The sequence below is a fragment of the Cervus elaphus genome, chromosome 19, assembly GCF_910594005.1.
Source record: "Cervus elaphus chromosome 19, mCerEla1.1, whole genome shotgun sequence".
Taxonomy (NCBI): Eukaryota; Metazoa; Chordata; class Mammalia; order Artiodactyla; family Cervidae; genus Cervus; species Cervus elaphus.
Genome location: NC_057833.1, coordinates 59,792,384 through 59,813,646, shown reverse-complemented (window position 1 = coordinate 59,813,646; position 21,263 = coordinate 59,792,384). Strand labels below are relative to the sequence as shown.

The window sequence follows — 21,263 nt, the reverse complement described above, 5'->3', positions numbered from 1 at the left end:
TCTCTTCCATCTCACCCATGAAATAAATGCCAGGACAGATCAATTTGAATATGTAATCATGATTGCATAACACACGTGTAGTAGCATTCTTATTGCAGTACTGCTGATGCTAACTCTTCTCCTGTGTATATCATTCTCAGATACATGCATTGCTTATATTTGGCTTGCTCATGATATGTTTTCTTGGCAAAGCAATCAAGGAAATTTCTCATTAACATTCAGAAAAGTGGTATCATAATAATTTTAGGCAGTTTTCAAGAAGAGTTTCTAAGTGTTTTGAGCAATAGTTTTGGTTTTCGGTTTTTTTTTTAATAGTTATAACATTTCTGGGTTGACTGCTTTTGAAAGGGATAGTTGTCATGCAAGACTGTTTGAATTTTTTTTTTAATTAATTAAAGTTACTTCTTAGGCAGTTTATCTGAGAAAATCTGTCCAAAAGCTGAAGAGCCACTGCAGTGCTCAGAACCCGCGAAGATTAAGAATCCTTTCAGAAGAGAATTTGCTACAGAGAGCCCTTGGTACTGTGAGCTTGGAGTTTAAACCATTTAACCCAAGATATTTCATTATTATTATTAAATATTTCTGGGAAGGAGGACTAGGATTTGAAATAAACTAATACTTCATTTTTTATCATTATTGGATTTTAAAGGTAATTCTAGTTGTTCATTCACTTTTGTAGTGTTAAACACATAGGGAATTCCCTGGTGGTTCATTGGTTAGGACGCCATGTTCTCACTGCTGAGGGCCCTGGGTTCAGCCCCTGGTCAGGGAACTAAGAACTTATAAGCCACTCAATGCAGCACCGAAAATAAACAAACACACACATATAGATAAATCCTTATATACATAGCGAACATATTTTGTGAAGTACTGTTTACAAATAAAAAGGTTTGAACATTTTTAAAGGCCTTGTTATGTATTGCCAAATTGCTTCCCACATTTCTTACAAAATAATAAACCCAAGTTGACCTTTGATGGTTGTAGGTCATTTTAATGGCCATTAATCAAATCATAAAGTCTTGTCTATTTTTTCCCTTTTTTTGGTGGTTTTTTCTTTTTTCTTGTCTATTTTCTATTCTTAGAGTGTAGCTCTTTGATGATTTGTCACTTTAAATCTACAGTAGTCTAAAATATTAGTAATAACTTTTAATTATACATAAATTGAGGCAGTAAGACTATACAGAGTTCCCTTGCAGTGTGCAGAATCTTGTAGACTGTTTCTAGCAGTATAGAGATCATAATTTTTCTATTTCTTAGGTCTTTATTCCAATGAAGGTTGGCAAGTCTGACCTCTTTTTATATAAACATTATTGTGCTATATTTAGTTCTAATACCATATATTATCATTCCTAGGACATACTCCCCCCACCCATATCTTATAGTTGAAACTGGTATCTGTCCTGCAGTTTCTGATGTGCCATAGTTTAATATGTAGGGTTTTAATAGTTCTTGAATATATTATAATTGATGGTATCTTAGATTAGATGAAATATGGTATTACTTCTAGGCAAGAGTGTATGTGTAAGAATTTCCCTTGTGAGACAGCAGCATAAGAGTATTAGTATGGATCCTCAGTTGGTTGCTTTACCTTGGCTTCACCTAGTCAGTGAGTTGTGAATGAACGTATTTGCAAAATGTAAAAAATAAAAATAGCAAAAAATGGGAAACCATAAAAACTACAAATAACAAAAAGTGGACTACTGTAGTTTAAAGAAGATTGTTAAACTGTGGTATCCGTTTAATGAACTATTAGACAGTTTAAAATGATGCTTATTAACAATGTATAAAGTTGTATTATAGTATTGATTATAGTTATGTAAAAAAATGGGGAGGAAATAATATCAGGGTCAACAGTATTCAAGTTGTGAGAATTTTCTTTAGGTATTCCTTAAGTTATAAGTATAAAAAAAAAGTTATAAGTGTATTGCTTCTGTAAATAAACTTTAAGGAAAAGTACATAATAAATGGGCTTCCCTGGTGGCTCAGTGGTAAAGAAACCACCTGCCAATGCAGGAGACCAGAGTTTGATCCCTAGGTTCGCAAGATTCTCTGGAGAAGGAAATGGCAACCCACTCCAGCATTCTTGCTCTGAAAATCCCATGGACAGAGGAGCCTGCAGGCTATAGGTTGCACAGAGTTAAACACAACTTAATGACTAAACAATAGCAACAACATAATAAATGCTTGTTTTCTTTACTGTTTGTATCATTTAGCTGTCTTCTCAGCTGTTTACATTCTTGATAAGTTAAAGTATAAAATCATTGACTTGTTTTTTTCTTTGTAACTTGAAACCAAGAAATATGCTAAAAATTCACTTAGAAGCCTTATGGGCTATTAATGTTAGCTTCACTATAACTTTTAACTCTTTAGTAAGTTTTATTTTAGAAATAAGAATAAGAGGAATTTCTCAGGTATTGTTTAGATAACTTTTTTATTCCAAATTTATGACAGTCAATTAGCCAGAAATTTTCTACTACTATTTCCTGTAGCAAAATTGTGTTGGATCTGTTTTCATTAGTATTATTGTTTCCAAATATGCCCATTTACTTTGCAGCTTTTTTTTTACTATTATTTTCAGTTATTTATGTTGTGTTATAAACCTAGGCATTAATAAAATATAGCATTATGCATTATTCTTTAGAAATCTTAGTTCTTTAGAAGATGGATATTCTAGGAACAGCTGATTCTTGGTTGTTCTACTTGCTCTTTAGTTTGTGAATGGTCTGTTCTGTCATGTCTTTTTCATCTCCCTTTTGCTATTCTAATATAGAGTTAGTTAATAATGGAAAAGAGACATCCCAGGCTGTCCTTTAAGGTGAAAGTATTAGTCACTCAGTTGCATCCAACTCTATGTGACCCCATGGTCTGCAGCTTGCCAAGCTTCTCTGTCCATGGAATTCTCCAGGCAAGAATACTGGAGTGGTTTGCCATGCCCTCCTCCGGGGAGCTTCCCAACCCAGGGATTGAACCCAGGTCTCTTGCATTGCAGGCAAATTCTTTACCGACTGAGCCGCCAGGGAAGCCTAATTTTTTAAGGTAATAAAGGTTAAAGTTACTGGCTAAAATAAGGTCTTTTGAATTATTTGGTATTAATCTCCTCCATAGCTCTCATCTTGAGTGGGTTGCTTAAGTCTCAAAACCTATTTTCCTAATCAAACAATACCTGCCTCCTACAACTGTTGTTAAGGGTTAATGAAATGCGTTTCTTGTATAGCACAATGTCAGGAGTGTGATGTGTGCATAACAAGTGGTAGTTTATATCTGTTTTTAATTTCAGAACATATTTAATTGAGTTACTGATGTGCAGTGTGGAGGGAAGGGAGAAAAAAAAAAAGATAAATATACTCCTTGAAGGCAGGGATACCAGAGTCTGTTCGTATGACAGTTTTACCATTGGTCATAGGATTCTAGCCTATAAATTCATACCATAGAACTTATACACTAAATACAGTATTCTGTTATTCTGGTTAATACAGAATATTACACTCAGCTCAATTTTATTTATAAAATTTTGAAGTGAAAGGAATCTGTGATTATTTCTAGAAATGCTATAAAGGTTGTTTATGGATAAGCTTGTCATCAAACCATAAGCATATGTAGTGGATACATTTTGAATTCTCTTCCCAGCTAATTGTCCACGGGAGCTTTTACCTTTTCTGTTTCTTATACAGGATTCATTGTATTTTGATAAGTGAAGGGATGTATGTGTTTGTGCACTCAAAAAGATTTCATTGTGGTAGGAAGAACTCGTTCCTGATTCTGTTAGTCCAGTTTGCCATTTGTGATCATTCTGTACTTCTCTATTCTGATTCCCACTTGTGCCTGCACATTTCCTGTAATTCATCTCAGTAATTTTTATAAGCTAGTTATATAGTGACCTTATATTCACCTTTATTCTTAACCTTTTGGCCTATTTTTTTAAAAAGTAGCATTTTGAAATGTGTATATTGTGTAAAAATATTTATTCTTGAAGCCCTCTCCTTTTTATTATGTTAGATTCAGTGGACCAAGAAAGAAAACAAGGGCCTAGATGCTTTCTGTCTTTCAGTTTTGCTGTTCTTAGCAAGGTGGCCTGTCTGCTTAGATTTGCTCCCTTCGAGGTCCTAAAATGGCTTGCCTGTCCCATACAGGTGACCAGAGTGGGTTGCCATATTCCAAGGGAGTAAGTGTTTCTCATGGCCTGTATCTTTTAAAAGAACAAAAAAATCATTCCCAGAAGGTCCCCAATAGACTTTGCCCTACCTCTTACTGGTGAGAACATTGTTTCATGCTCATTTCCAAACCAGTCATTGCCAAGGGTACTGGAATAATACCTTGATATTTAAGGTTTTGCTATCACAAGATAAAAGGGGGGAACTAATGTGGCAGTCAGTAATCTGCCACATAAGTCTTTCTCATGGCGTTGTTCAGTAGGTAGATTAAATAAAATGAATAGAAAGGTGCTTCACAAAATTATTTTTGTACTATATAAATATAAGGTAATGTTATTAGCTGGAATTGTACCAATTCTGCAAGCATGAAAATATTAAACAGGATATTGATGCCTTGTCCCAAGGAGATAAACTGTGTATGAAAATAAGTATTTGCTTTTCTTCATCTTCAGAAAGAAATAGTCTTCAATCAGTTGGGTGGAATGTATTTTTCTAAGTGTTACACTATTAATGAAGTGTCCCAGTATTCGTGAACAATTTTGTATTTAAATAAAATATTGTCTTGGAACCTTGATATTTAGCTTTTACATAACACCTCACTCTTGCCCCCAACACCTGTATCATCTAAGACTGGTACTAAAAACATTTCTGGGATAATGAAATCACTACGTGTTGTGCATTAACCAGTAGCAATTTGTAAGGGATCTTGTAAGACAGAAGGAACAGAAGTGGGCCTCTGATGTCGTGATTTACCACTGCGGTGTTCTGCAGTGTGGGGGAGAGACTGATGACTCATTAAATCGGATGGTTGCCTGTGCTATCTGGATTTTTCCCTGTCTACAGCATGACTTTTTTTTTTAATCTTTCACAAATACGGGGGAGGGGTACTGTTTCAGTTTGTGGCTATTAGAATATTGGTTTTAATTGCATTTACTTTTTATCCTTAGAACAGGAGTCCAACAGCTAAAGGCATTGTTTATTTTTTTTTTTTTAAGGCATTGTTTAGAATATAATCATTTGAGTTTATTCTCTGTGAGTGCAGGTACATATTACCACATTGTTTTCATAAAAGCAATGGTTTTTAAAGTAAATATCACGCTTTTATTTTTTAAACAATTGAAAGCATCAGTAATAGTTGCATACTATATTAGAAAAGAGTTATTACATAGCATATAAAACTTGATGTAGCATTAAATCACATCATGATTGCTTGGATCTTATGGAGATTTGGCATAAGTTTAATTTACAGTATAATCTAATTTTATAGATTATTATAATCTATAATTTTATAGATTATTATAATCTAATAATCTAAGTATAGTTTGCTTATTGCAAAGTTAAACTGTTTCAGGAGATTTTTTTATCTTAAAATGTTTTTAAAAGCCCATGCTTTTTCATGGAAAGACATAAGCATTCAGTAGTGAAGCAGATTTTAGTGGAGTTTTTTATTTTCACTCTTTTCATAGATAACAATGATGGGTGATTAGTGGATACAAATTAGTATGTTATATGGCCATGTCTATTAAACTGCTATATGCTTTGCCCAATTCAGTGATTAAGTCAATATGTCTGCCTAATTCATCTTTTTTTTTTTTTTACCATTTTTATTTTATTTGTGGAAAGGAAGTACTTCTATCTTTTTCTTGTAAAACATACATGTGTATCATGAAGGAGAGGGCAAAACTTGTTTGGATTAAGAGGATATAGAAGAGCATACAAAGAATTTCCCTGATTACAGTTGACTGCTATAACATTGTCCTATTGTCTGTCAAGATTCTGGTGGGAGGATATTTATTTATTTAAGGTTTACTTGTTTTTCTGCAGTTGGGGTATTTTGGTGAAAAAGCTTTAGAATTATAGTGTCTATCTATCCATCTGTATGTATGTGTATCCTTATGTCAGGGCTGCAGGAATTACAAATTTTAATGTTCAAGAGAGTCTGTTACCTTGGACTAATCCTTGGAAGTTTCTCAAAGTGCTTAACTCTTAAGAGGTTGGAGCCTGCAACTTCTGGAGCAAGGAAACATTTTCCAGTATCAGAAAATAGTACCTTAGACTTTTCCCCTGTAACTACTGGTGATGGGCTGTATCTAAGGTTTATGTTGGAGGAGGAGGAACAAGTTCTTTTTAGAAACTAAGACTTCGGTTGTATGGAAACCTGACCTCTATACTAATTGCTTGACTTAACCTGAGAACTGTCATATGGCCTCTGCTTTCTAAATCCGCTTTTGTATTTTTTTTTCCATTTCAAGATTACTAAAACAGAAAACAAGCCAAATATTGTTGTGCTTCAGGTGTGAGTCTTAAGCTTCAGTTATCCAGGGAGCAATTATTCAGCTTACTCATTGTTTAAATATTTGGATTCTCTTAAATCAGATGTCTAGACGGAAGTCTGGTGTATAAGGTGTTTCTTAGGGATCAACACACAGTGAGAGGAAGGGGGCAGGAGCAGAATTTGGCAGAAGTTTCAAGGTAAGCCCTGCAGAGCCTTAGCCAACCAGGTGGAGTGATCTGGACTGAGCATTTATTGCTTGTGATAGTATCCCACATTGGACTGACAGGATGGGGTCTTCATATATATACCTCCACTTTCCTTGGTCACCCAGCTCAGGTTGCTCTGTGAAGGGTGTCAATGTGGGCAAGGCAGCTCTTTGAATCTGACCCTGAAGGGCTGCCAGCTGTTGACTTTCCACTCCCTTGTCCTTCCTTGAAGTAGAATCTGGATTTTGCAGTTCTGTCCCTAATATAATAAAACATATGTCTTGAGAGAGAGACTGTTGTCCTCTGTACCACATAGGATTGTTTAGATGTTTATAATAGAAATCAGCCTAGTTAATTTTGGAGGCTGAGTGCAGTACTTAAAGATCATAGGCTTTGGAGTCAGGTAGTCAGGCTGCCTGCGCTCACAATTCCACCTTTAACTGCTGGTTAAGAGCTGGGTTTGGGATATGTTTGTAACCACGTCTCTGCATGTTGCACAATGGTGTACAGAAAGCTAAATTACTTGGAAACCGTCATACTTTTGTCCTCTTAACACTGACTTTTTTTCCTTCTAGTTTTATACGTATTGAGTATATTCCCTACACTGTACATTTCATGCCTGTGACTCATTTATTTTGCAACTGGAAGTTTGTACCTCTTATCTCACATTTCTGTCTTTCTCCCACCTGTCTTTCCTCTGGCAGCCACCTGTCTGTATCCATGGTTCTACATGTGTCTTATTAATCTTTCTTCATTTGCTTTGTTTTTAAGATTACACATTTGAGAACTCAGACAGTTTTGTCCTTTTTCCATATGACTTATTTCATTAAGAATAATACCCTCTAGGCTCAGTGGCAAGATTTCCTTCTTTCTTATGGCTGAGGAAAGTGGTAGGGCTTCCCAGGGAGCTCAGTGGTAGAGAATCCGCCTGCCAGTGCAGGAAATGCAGGTTCATCCCCTGGAAAAGGAAATGGCAACCCACTCCAGTATTCTTGCTACGGTAATCCCATGGACAGAGTAGCCTGGCAGGCTACAGTCCATGGGGTCACAAGAGTCAGACAGGACTTAACAACTAAAAAACAGTGCTCGCTTCAGCAGCACATACACTAAAACAACTAAAAAACAACAATGTTATATTATTTATGTGTTCCCCGCCTTCTTTACCCATTCATCTATTAATGGGAACTTAGGTTGCTTCCATATCTTGGCTGTTGTAAACACTGATTTGTTTAAAAACAGGATCATCTTGATTTGATATAATATTAATCAGATGAATGCAAATTTGTGGATCTGGTAAAAAGTGTACCTAAGAAAATATATATAGAATGATCACTTAAGACTTTTGATTTTCTTATTAGTTTGATGTCAGTGTTCTTAATGCCTGCTGTCTTTGGCATAAATTAAACAACATATAAATGGCAACCCACTCCAGTGTTCTTGCCTGGAAAATCCCAATGGACATGGGTTTGGGTGGACTCCCAGAGTTGGTGATGGACAGGGAGGGCTGGCGTGCTGTGATTCATGGGGTCGCACGGAGTCGGACACGACTGAAGCGACTTAGCAGCAGCAGCAGCCTAAAAATAAAGTTGAAAACTAGAGAATCATCAGTTTCCTATGGTGGCTAGAATTATCCAGCTGAGTAATATATCCACAAGGCAGCTGAATCATGAACAAACTCATTTGATTTCCACAAATTATTGCTCATACATTTGGAGGCTCTCAGTGTTTAAAGGGAAAAGTTGTAAATACCTGTATTTTAAAAATCAGAACAGATACCATTATTGCCTCATAAACATTTCAGAACACCTTTGTGACCCCTAGGAGATTTGAGGCATCTATAAGAAAGTTCTACTGTATACTCTAATGTCTCTTTATTCATCTTTCAAGTTTCAGTTTATTATTTTCTAAGTCACTCTTGTCCTGCCCAAGTTTAGGTCAGATCCTCTGCTTTATCTAAATCACTCTGCATTGCTCCTATGAGAGTACATTTGTCAACTTATTGTAACTATGTTTGCTTTTTATCCCACCAGGCTAGAAACTCCTTGGGGGAGAGATTGTGTCTTACTCCATTGTATTTTCAATCTATAATACTGCACTTGGCATATCACTGATGCTTAAAATCTGTTTCATTTTAGCAAATAAAGGTATGGTAAAACACACATAATAACTAAGGGAATAAACTAGCCACTTGGCTAGATTTGGTTCAAATAACAAGATGATAAGAATGTTCGGTTTGGTTCAGTTCAATTCAGTCACTCAGTCGTGTCCAATTCTTTGCGACCCCATGAATCACAGCACCCCAGCCCTCCCTGTCCATCACCAACTCCCAGAGTCTACCCAAACCCATGTCCATTGAGTCAGTGATGCCATCCAGCCATCTCATCCTCTGTCGTCCCCTTCTCCTCCTGCCCCCAATCCTTCCCAGCATTAGGGTCTTTTCCAGTGAGTCAATTCTTCGCATGACGTGGCCAAAGTATTGGAGTTTCAGCTTCATTATCAGTCCTTCCAGTGAACACCCAGGACTGATCTCCTTTAGGATGGACTGGTTGGATCTTGCAGTCCAAGGGACTCTGAAGAGTCTTCTCCAACACCACAGTTCAAAAGCATCAATTCTTCGGCACTCAGCTTTCTTCACTGTCCAACTCTCACATCCATACATGACCACTGGAAAAACCATAGCCTTGACTAGACAGACCTTTGTTGGCAAAGTAATGTCTTTGCTTTTAAATATGCTATCTAGGTTGGTCATAACTTTCCTTCCAAGGAGTAAGCATCTTTTAATTTCATGGCTGCAGTCACCATCTGCAGTGATTTTGGAGCCCAAAAAAATAAAGTCTGCTACTGTTTCCACTGTTTCCCATCTATTTCCCATGAAGTGATGGGACCAGATGCCATGATCTTAGTTTCCTGAATGTTGAGCTTTAAGCCAAGTTTTTTGCTCTCCTCTTTCACTTTCATCAAGAGGCTTTTTGGTTCCTCTTCACTTTCTGCCATAAGGGTGGTGTCACATTAGGCAATATTAACTTACACTGACAGAATAGAGTTAGTAGTTATCAGTATTTTCTATTAGGCTTACTGTTTGGTGCTTCACAACAATCCCAGTAGATTTTACAAATAAAATGAGTCTCAAAAGGTTGAAAGAATTTGATTTGCTTAAGGGCACAGTTTTTAATTTCAAACTCAATTTGTCTGACTCAAAGCCTTGGTCTCTGTTTCTCAATAAAAAGAAGCAGCCAGAATAGATAAAGTGGTACTCTTGAAGAGTTACTCATATGACATTTAGAATATAGTTTTTAATTTTATTTGCTCTGTTTTAAAAGAAACAGTGACATTGTAAAATACTTAGAGAACAGGGTATAGCCTCAGGGGAGGAAGAGCTGCAAAAGGCTGTCCTTTCAGGGACAGTTGAAGACACTAAAGAGAATTTCCTTGGAGAGGGAGTGTGGCTACAGTAGTTGGAAGAAACAGGGCCAGAGGGTACAGGTTATGAGCAAGTGTTAATAGATTTAGGTTGGATACAAAACAACCCTCTTAGAGGAGATTTTTCAAAATAGAATAGTTTTTTAAAAATTGAAGCCCTGTTTAAATAGTAGGTATTACTTATGAGAGTTTTGTAAGCATTTTACACCTCACAAGGAACATTTTTGACAAAACTGTAATTTAGTCATAACCCCAGGGTAGGGGATACTTCAAAGGAAGATACAAAGAGATTCTGATTTGTCCAAGATCTCCTGCTGTTTGTCACTGGTAGAATTAGGATCTTTCCTAAGTGTGACTCAGTTTTTCATGCTGTTTCCACTTTAATAGGCAGATGACCATGTATCATAGGAAATAACCATATTTGAGGAAGAAGTTAGACTGTATTGTTATAAATTTCTCTTCTGACTTTGAAAATCTTTGATTTTCTGAAGATTAAAATTTGACTTCCTTTGCTTGTTCACTACTTCAAAGCCTTTGCCTAACCCATCTCCCAAATAAATGCTTATCTTTAAACTTTGTTTATTCTCCCCAAATAAATGCTTATCTTTAAACTTTGTTTATTCTCTTATCTAAGTAGTTTCTAAAAAAACTTCCATCTTTTAAAATTTAATTCTAATCTTTTGCAGTCCCATTCCTCCTTACTCAGCAATCCCTTCTGCATCTTTAGGAGGCTGGAAAATGCTAATAAACCAGTTTCCCCTTTTCTTTACTTCCTCCCTCAACTGCCCTTCCTCCAATTTAATTTTCCTACAGAATCGAAAATTCTTGATCCTTTATGCTGACATTTGTGACTATAATAAATATTTTTTCATGATTTCCAGTGACTTAGGCACTGACTTCATCTTTGCCAACAAATGACCAAAATGATGATAGTCTCTTATCTATCACCATCTTTTATCATCTTTAAGGTATATGGTACTTAGCTTGCCCCTTTGCTCATATCCTTCTTACTTGGAAGGTCTCCTTTTTTGCCATATGGTTTTGATCTTTGTTTTTACTCTTGCTTGTTTCTTTAATCACTCTTTAATTCTTCCCTGTTAGCTCTGTCCACCATCCCCTTTCTGAAAGTACCAAGAATATAAAACCAGAATTCCACTTTACTGTTATACTCCCCTCCCAAATTGCTCGACACCTTGGTTTGTTGTTCTTGTTCATTTGCTCTGTCGTGTCTGACTCTTTGTGACCCCAGACTGCAACACGGCAGGCTTCCCTGTCCTTCACCATCTCCTGAAGCTTGCTCAAACTTATATCCATTGAGTTGGTGATATCATCCAGCCATCTAGCCCTCTGTCGTCCCCTTCTCCTCCTGCCTTCAGTCCTTCCAATGAATATTCAGGATTGATTTCCTTTAGGATTGGCTGTTGATCTCTTTGCTGTCCAAGGAACTCTCAGGAGTCTTCTCCAGCACCACAGTTAAAAAGCATCAATTCTTCAGTGCTCAGCCTTCTTTGTGGTCCAACTCTCACATCCATACATGACTACTAGAAAAACCAATAGCTTTGACTAGACAAACCTTTGTCGTCAAAGTAATGTCTCTGCTTTGGTACACTTTGGTTGAAAGTGGAAATTACTCAGTCATGTCTGACTCTTTGCGTCCTCATGGACTATACAGTCCATAGAATTCTCCAGGCCAGAGTACTGGAGTGGATAGCCATTCCCTTCTCCAGGGGATCTTCCCAACCCAGGTATCAAACCCGGGTCTGCATTACAGGCAGATTCTTTACCAGCTAAACTATCAGGGAAGCCACCTTGGTTAATGGATTACAGATCATATTCGAAGAAGTGTAGGATTCTGTAGTGATCCTTCAGTGACTCCAGAAAGACTGGAAAACATTACTCTACCCTGCCTGAGTGAATCCCCAAGGCTCGGGGTTTGATTTTCCTCTTGTTCTGTATTCTTTCTTTCTGGACTCAACTCAGCCTTGAAACTTCCTTTCCAATTACTGGTTCCGCCAACTCATCCCTGTTGGTTTACACATTTCCCACAACTGAGTCAACTTTTCCTCTGCTCCCTGTGTATTGTCATTTTGAACACTTAAGTACTTTTGCTTTATGGTACAGTTGTTTAAAGCTAGTGAAAACTCCTTTTATTCACAATCTTTATTCCCTAAGTTTAACACAGTACCTTTTCCTTGGTAGGAGCTTGGTAAACAGTTAATGAATTGAGTCCATTTGTTAACCAAATTAAGTTGTATGTACCCTGCTCAGGCTGTAGCCCACTGAGACCCCCTGCCTCCATGGGGAAGGCTTTATTCCCCCTTTCGTGTTCCGGCAGCCAAAAAATGAAACCAAAGCGTAATTGAAGCAACACAAACTTTATTCAGTGGCCAGAGAATGGAGAAGTGGGAACTTAGTTCAGTAGTCAAATTGTCCCCTTAATGGCAAGCTGCCGCTGCTGCTGCTAAGTTGCTTCAGTCGTGTCCGACTCTGTGTGACCCCATAGACGGCAGCCCACCAGGTTCCGCCGTCCCTGGGATTCTCCAGGCAAGAACTCTAGAGTGGGTTGCCATTTTCTTCTCCAGTGCATGAAAGTGAAAAGTGAAAGTGAAGTCACTCAGTTGTGTCCAACTCTTCGCGACCCTATGGACTGCAGCCTACCAGGCTCCTCCATCCATGGGATTTTCCAGGCAAGAGTACTGGAGTGGGTTGCCATTGCCTTCTCCGTAATGGCAAGAGGGATTTGCTTTCAAGGAATAAAGACAATAGGGAGAGCAAGACTAATGATGGGGAAGTATATGCATTAGTTTTCTGGGAAAAAGGCAAGGTTTTCCTGGAAACGGACACCACCACCTTTCTGTCCATTTTTGGTCATTGACTTCCAGTCATGGCTGCAGGTAGGAGTGTCATTTTGTACACCAATGTAGTAAAACAAAAATCACTGTAGAAAGCGATTCAGGGTCTGTTGGAGATCAAATTCATCACCATCTTGATTTCAGTTTTTTGATATCCAGTTTTTTGTTTTTCTCTCCCTATAACTTCCTCTGTGTCCAGACCCTGTGATTAAAGATACATTAGTTCCTGCTCAAGGGAGGGGTTGGTTGGTTTTGAGCAAGGGTCTGGTGACAGCTCTGGACACAACCCATACTGTTTCCAGAGCTTTTCAACTTCTCGTCATGCCCACTTCCCCTCTCCTCTTAATTGATTGATTAAACAGCATTCTTCTCATAACAATCTTTGGTTGTTTCCTATTGTTGGTTGTTTCCTCTTGTGTAGGATAAAGTCCACTAGGCATTCGTCTCTAGACCCACAAAGTAATCTCTACCTTTGAATCCTTATTTCTCACTGTTGCAGTAACAGTGCAGTTTTTTATTGCAGTCAGGCTGGTCCATTAACTCTCCTGAAATTTTTATTTCCCTTCTCTTGTTCGTTATTTCTCCACCTGGAATGCCTTTGCAGGCCTCCTTTTCTTTTGCTGATTCTCCCTGATCTTCAAGATGTTTTCCATGAATGTGCTAATCTTTGAACTTTTAGTAAATAAGTGTATATATTATTTGGTACTTTATTATATATTGGTCTGTGACCTTTTCTTTAAGGTTGTTAGGAGACATTATTTAGCTTTTTATCTGTGCATGTATTTTATTTCCTTTATTAAATTGTCCATAATAAGTTAGAAAGTTACAGCAGTTACAAAGAAACTTTCTACTTTGGGATCTGTAACTAGTTTTCTATTTAGACTTAATACATTGTTTGGGTTTTTCAGGTTGTACATCTTAAAGTAAATAAATTGAACTAAATTTCCTAAACTGTTCTGTATTCTGCTAAAGGTGGGGGTGGGGGGTGGGGGGGAGGTGTTAGGGGGTGAGGATGATCACAGAAACATTTTAAAGATACATTATTCATTTAAGCATTTTTTTTTAACATAAGATATAATTTGTTAGATGGTAAAAAATAAAGTAGGGAAGGAGGGAGGTATGTTAAAATTTTAAATAGATGGGCAGATAGGCAAAAAAGCCTCTCAGAGTGGGGGATATTTGAGTGAAGGCCTGAAGGGGGTATGGGAGCTGACATCCAGGAGAAGAGTACTCTGGACAAGGGTAATAGTGTGTACAAAGACCCTGAGGCTGGATGTGTATGTGTTTTGAGTAATAACAGAGTTCCATGTTTATGCAGCATGATAAAGTAGTTGAGGAAGTCAGAGAGCTAAATGGCAGGGCAAGATGTTACAGGGCTAGAAAAGCCATTGGAAAGACATCACATTCCTTCTTATAGTCCATGGGATATTTTCTATGGAATACCTTGTATAGGGATACAATTCTGAGTTTTCATAACTGTAGACTATATACAACTACAGTTGTAATAACTGTAGACTATCCAAGAATGAGGTAATTTTAACCAAATCTTAAGAATTTTATATTCTATTTTACTTTGAAGAAGTGGTAATAACTCAAGTATACACCAGAGTTCACTACCTATATTGGTTCTTTTGCTTTAAAGTTTTTAATTATAACTTAATTACTTTTTTTATCATAGGTAAATTAACATGATGGATTTCTCCAAGCTCCCCAAAATACGTGATGAAGATAAAGAAAGCACATTTGGATATGTGCATGGGGTCTCAGGACCTGGTGAGTAATACATAATAATCATAATAGTAAAAAATCCCTAATATCAGTTAATATCTTTTCAAGGTGTTTTAAGCAGAAATACACAAGTTTCTCTTCACCTATGTAAATTCTGTCTTTAGAAGATTTCATACCTGCTGTAAGACTGAGGCAATACTTCTATCATAAGGGTTACTATGACATTTATTATCTAAATTTGATAATTATTATGTAAATGGATAGATAGTGTTACATGTCTTAAATTTTTTTTGTTGTTAAATCTGAGGTTAAAAGGCTATAAAGTTTATAGGTTTTATTTTGTGATACCTAAATGTCTGTTAATGTGATTTAAATTTTAGTAATTGCTTTTAGAACATTTCTCAGAAACATCAACCGTGGCTCTTTGCATGTATAAATCCTTCTGAGTGATGATTCAGATATCACGTAACTAGCTACCTGTAGCAAAGTAGTCTTATGACATGATAATGAGAATGGAAAGCAGTTTATGTTTGTTTTGCCCACAACTTGGAGCATTTTAAATAATAAATAAATCTCCTCCTAGTATTAAGTTTGTTATTCCACATTTCCACTGCAAAATGTAATTCAGTTTCTGTTGGTAAAACTACTCATTGATTTGTAATTTTTAGTGCCATGAAAATTCACTTTTCCTTGTCTTTTTATAAACCTCATGTTGTACTCTTTTTGATGTTCTAATCACAATAGAGGTGATGGTTCTTTGGGGTGTTAATACAAATGAAGATTATCAGTCACTGGGCCACTTATTTCTCCCTAGTAAGCTTCTACTGCTTAGAACTTGGTGTTTGAGCTTGAATTTTTAGCAAATATAATATATTTCACTATTTTCAATCTCTTCACCATTCAGAGAAACACCTTTTCACCTTGATGATCATAAGGCCTTTAAGGAAGACAGACTGTACATAGGAACTTTGAGGGAAAAGGCAAAGAACACTCTCAAAAGAGTTTATGTGAAAATATTTTTCTGAAATTTGTCAACACTTTAGTTATCTGTGGTATTTCAGTGTGGGCCTTCCAGGTGGCACTAGTGGTAAAGAACGTGCCTGCCTATGAAGGAGACATAAGAGATGTGGGTTAGATCCTCCAGGGGATCTTCCTCCCACTCCAGTATTCTTGCCTAGAGAATCTCATGGACAGAGGAGCCTGGTGGGCTGCAGTCCATGGAGTCACAGAGTCAGACATGATTGGAGTGACTTAGCACACAGCACACATTTCTGTGCTTCTTAATTATTCTTATAGATACAGAGGTAAATATTGATAAAAGAAATAAATTTCCATTGTTCTAATGTAAGTTAAATAAATATTAATTCCCTAATACTTTCTACTTGAATATTACCTAATTCATAGTTCTAATTAATTGTATCTGAAGGCTAAATATTTAAATAGACTTAATCCATTGAGGCCTGCGCAGGTCCCAGCCTGTCTGTGGTTTGGGGTTGCTATCTGCCTCATAGAGCAAAGTAGAGGCTTTGTCTTCTGGGAAGACAAAAGTCGTCTTCTCCTGAAAAGACCTCTTACACAGTTGGCATTGGCATATTCCAGGAATAGGAGGGCAGGAATTGAGACCTTAGGAGTCTGGTAGGGAGAGGCAGAGATAGAAAAATTGAGGTTCTAGGGAGACGATGTTGGTTGTAACTAGAAAGTTCAGAGTAGGGTATTGTTACCTCCAGAACTCATTACTGTTAACTCTGCTTGGCTTCGTGACAGTCATAAAAATGGATTCCTTAATAAAATAATAATACAGTTTCAAAAAAAAAAGCCATCATAGACTTATTCCTATACATATCTGAAAACATACAACCTTCCCCTCCTGCCAGAAAAGTAACTTTTGCTTGCTGGGCAACATGATCCAAAATAATAAGTGCAAATTCTAATCCAGTATTTATAAGAAATAGGGATTCTTGACGAGGCTTTCATCCAGTGGTCGTGACTGATTATAAACATCCTGTTTGTTGTTGTGCTCAATCATGTCTGACTCTCTGTGACTCCATGAACTATAGCTTGCCAAGCTCCTCTGTCCATGGGATTCTCCAGGCAAGAATACTGGAGTGCATTGCCAACCTACTCCAAAGGCTCTTCCTGACCCAGGGATTGAACCTGCATCTCTTGCATCTCCGGCATTGTCAGGCGGATACTTTTACCACTGCACCACCTGGGAAGCCCAAATGCAAATGGGAGTTTTTCTAGGTAGATCTGTCCAAGAAGAGTTTCAACAACCACTAGTATAAAGTGTTAGAAAGTAAAGTTGTTGTTTTATGTGATATTTCTCAAAGGAATGGTGAAAACAGAGCGTGCTGATGATTGTTTTAGTCTTTTATTATTATTATTACTCTTCCAGTACCCACCATTCCTTGTATTATAGCAAGCTAGGTTGATCAAAACTTGCCTAAGTGCTACTAGTTAAGAGTTTGACGTTTATTTGTCATATAGAACTTCAAAATGAAAATAGTATTCATGTGTATCATGTAAACAAGTAATCTTAGCCTAAAGCCTAACAAAATTTTATTCTGTTTATCCCATCTATGACATATGCTAAAAAATGTGTCTTTTTATTAACAAAACAAAAAGAAATGGAAGAAAATATTTGCAGTGATGTGACTATAGAGGGTTAATATACAAAATATACAAACAGCTAATGTAACTCAATATAGAAAAACCAAAACAACCCAATCAAAAAAAATGGGCAGAAGACCTAAATAGACATCTTAGCAAAAAAGACATACAGATGGCCAACAGGTACATGAAAAGATGTTCAACATCACTAATTATTAGAGAAATGCAAATCAAAACCACAGTGAGGTATCTTCGCACAGCAGTCAGAATGGCTGCCGTCAAAAAGTCTGCAAATAATAAATCCTGAAGAGGGTATGGAGAAAAGAGAACCCTCCTACACTGTTGATGGGAATGTAAATTGGTGTAACTACTATGGAAAACAGTACAGGTTTCCTTAAAAATAAAAATAGAGCTACGTATGATTCAGCAGTCCCATTCATGACTATATATCCAGAAAAGAGTAAAACTGTAATTTAAAAAGATATATGTACCCCAATGTTCATGGCATAACTATTTATAGCAACCAAGACCCAGAAGCAACCTAAGTGCCCATCAACAGTTGATCAACTTAAGAGGATGTGGTATATATACACAATGGAATGTTATTCAGCCATATAAAGAATGAAATATTGCCGTTTGCAGCAACATGGATGAACCTAGAGAATCTTACACTTAGCGAAGAAAATCAGACAGATAAATGTTGTGTGATATCCCTTATATGTGGAATCTAAAAAATAATGCAAATAAATCTATATGAAGCAGAAACAGACTCAAATAGAAAACAAATTTATGGTCACCAGTGGGGAGAGGGAGGGAGGGACAAATCAAGAGTATGAGATTAACAAATAAAAACTACTGTACATAGAATAGATAAGCAACAGTGATTTACTATACAGCACAGGGAATTATACTCAATATATTATAATAATCTATAGAAAATGATCTGAAAAAATACATGTATATAGCTGAATTATGTTATATACCTGAAACGAACATAGTGTTTTAAATCAAGTATAATTTAAAAAAAAAAAAAATGTTCTTTTTGAGAGACTGTGTGTCCCATAGTAGGTGTTTTATTTTTCCTATAAATATGTGAGAGAAGTATATTAACAAATTTATTCGGTATTTTAATCATCTGGAACTGTTCAGAGTCTTAAGTCATTAAAATCCTCATTTGTTCCTTTCAGTGGTTACAGCCTGTGACATGGCAGGTGCAGCCATGTATGAACTGGTGAGAGTGGGCCACAGCGAGTTGGTTGGAGAGATTATCCGATTAGAGGGTGACATGGCTACCATCCAGGTGTATGAAGAAACTTGTATCCTTTTTAGTTCAATTTCTGGCCATTTTCTACAAGTCAGAATTTAAAGATTTTTGGCAAAGGTAAAAGCAATACCAGTGGTATCAGAAACATGGAATGCTGGTGTTTTGAAGAAACCTGATATATAGAAGTTTATTGAAAGGTACTAGGAATTAGTGCTCTTATTTTGAGAAATCAGTATTATCTCCTGAACTTTCATTGCTGTTAATATTTCAGTGCTGTTACTTAAGCATTATTTCTCTGACTACTTATTTAAGTTTTATTTGGTACAGCCTTTTTGCCATGCTAAAATATATGCTTACAGTACTTCTTCTTTCTATGTCAGTATTGGAGTGCTAATTCTAAACAAAATCACCTGAAATTTTTAATAAAATTAAAAGTATTCATGGCTATGAAATCATCACTAATCAAAAGGACTTTTTTCTGTTGTTAGATTTATTTTTTATCTAGTCTTTCACATGGTTTAAAGATTTAAAGTAAACAAATGAGCATGTGTATATTGAGAACCTGCTCCACTTTTGTCATCCTGTATTTGGCCAGTTTTCAAAACAGACATGCGTTCATGCAACCAGTTTTGTTAGTTCCACTTACTGTATATCCTTCTAGTTTTTTATATGGACCATTATAAATGTGTATTTTTATTTCCTTTTTTTCCCCAGAAGATAGTGTATTATAGGTAATGTTCTGCACCTTTTATTCACTTAAAAATATATGTATTGTGGAAGATGGATAGATACATGATGAATACAATGCAGTGTGTATGGTAGATCACTGTAATATTCTTTCAACTTTGCTGTAGGCTTGAAATATTTTTATAAACAAATATTGGAAATTATATTTTGGAGATCTTTCATGCAAAATTCATAAAAGTACCTGTCCTTTTTTACAGCTACATAGAATTCCAGCATATGAATATACCATCACTTGTTAATAAATCTCTTAATGATTGTTAAGTCTTAAAATTTTTTTGGTTGTTTCTCAGTCTTAAGAGTTTAAGTTTCTTTTTTCCTAATTCTAATATCCTTTTTAAGGAACTGATATTCCTCATCAATATAGTTGAAGCAATGTATTATAGAGAGACTTTTGATTCTGTTTTTAGCCTGTGGTTCCCAAACTGTGCCAAGGCACTCTGGGCAGCTGCAGCAAACTCACGTGGTGCTCCGGGATGTTTTAAGGATTTGCAGTAAAGACAAGAATATTTGACATCTTCTCAGACACCATGAGAACTAGTAGCTTGAGATAATAAACAGTTTCATTATCTGACTGCACTGCATTCTTGTTGATGATGTCATATCTTTGTGAAGCCGAGTTTTTGGCAATTGCTAAGCTAAAAACCAAGTGTCATATGAAAATGATGTGGATTGGGTATTCAGTCTGACTCCTAGGTTTGGAAATTATAGACTACCCAACAGGCACATAAATCCCCTTTGCAAGAATTGAGATTATTTAAAAATGAAATTAAAATGTTCTTTTTTCTTTCAATTTATGTGTCTTTTTGTTTCAGTTTATGTGTCTTTTTCTTTCAAAGTGCTACTCACTTGTTAGACATACAAACTTATTAAAATGTTTGAGCATGATTATTTAGTAGATGAAAATATTAAATGTATCTTTTGTTGTAGATCTCTATGAAAAAGTTACCGAAACACTCACGATGCTGTGGACTATAAGTTTGAGAATCTCAGGTTTAGCTTCTTATATCTCATTTCCTGTTAAGCTGCAGTACTTCTTTATTTTACAGTATCTCCAGTATTTCATAGTGAATTTTCCTCAACCACCTTTCCCAGCTGGTGTGTCTGTTGGAGACCCTGTACTCCGCACTGGTAAACCCCTCTCAGTTGAACTTGGTCCAGGCATTATGGGAGCCATTTTTGATGGTATTCAGAGACCTTTGTCAGATATCAGCAGTCAGACTCAAAGTATTTACATTCCCAGAGGAGTAAATGTGTCTGCTCTTAGCAGAGATGTCAAATGGGATTTCACACCTTGCAAAAATCTACGGGTATGTCTTTGTAATCAAAATTTCTAAAGTTGGTGAAAGAATGTGAAAAGAGTGTTTAGTGAACTATTTTGTACTGTTAGTCAAAATAAAAGTGGACCACAGAAGCATAGTTTACTTTTTTTTTTAAAAGCTCCACGAGAAGGATTGTAGAACAAATATATTTTATTGATAAGTGAGGCAAATGAGTTAAATAATGGCAGGGGAGTCTCCTTGATGTTTATTGAACATTAAATGGCTTGACGTTTGTTTGAATATTAAGCAACAAGTATGTTTGTTCCCTAGGTTGGTAGTCACATCACTGGTGGAGATATTTACGGAATTGTCAATGAGAACTCTCTCATCAAACACAAAATCATGTTGCCTCCACGAAACAGAGGAACTGTCACCTACATTGCTCCACCTGGAAATTACGATACCTCTGTAAGTATCATATAAACTTTAACTCACATGAGTGGCCCCACTGATATAGTTACCCAGTTGTAGAACTCTAAATAGTTATAGAATTCATATTTAATATGTAAGTTTTAAGTTACTTTCATAATTTAAGATATTCTCCTTTAAAACTTGAGCTTGGGACTACAAAAGGCAAAATATATTGTTTCTTTTTAAAGAGAAACAACTAGTACAGTGTTTTCTTACCTTCCTAACTTATGCTGTATTGTTTAAACCCCTGATTCTTTTCTCCTTTTTTATTTTGGTCACA

General features: G+C 36.3%; 1 protein-coding gene across 2 annotated transcripts in view; it reads left to right on the top strand.

The window, feature by feature from the left end:
• ATP6V1A (ATPase H+ transporting V1 subunit A) overlaps positions 1-21,263 on the top strand; it is a 58,779-nt gene that overhangs the window by 13,484 nt on the left and 24,032 nt on the right. For both annotated transcript variants that reach the window (XM_043873681.1, XM_043873682.1), the window contains exons 2-5: positions 14,583-14,677; positions 18,430-18,558; positions 20,346-20,560; positions 20,843-20,980. In XM_043873681.1, coding sequence (XP_043729616.1) covers positions 14,593-14,677; positions 18,430-18,558; positions 20,346-20,560; positions 20,843-20,980 — 567 coding nt within the window. In that variant the 5' untranslated portion in view covers positions 14,583-14,592. The remainder of the gene's footprint in view (positions 1-14,582; positions 14,678-18,429; positions 18,559-20,345; positions 20,561-20,842; positions 20,981-21,263) is intronic.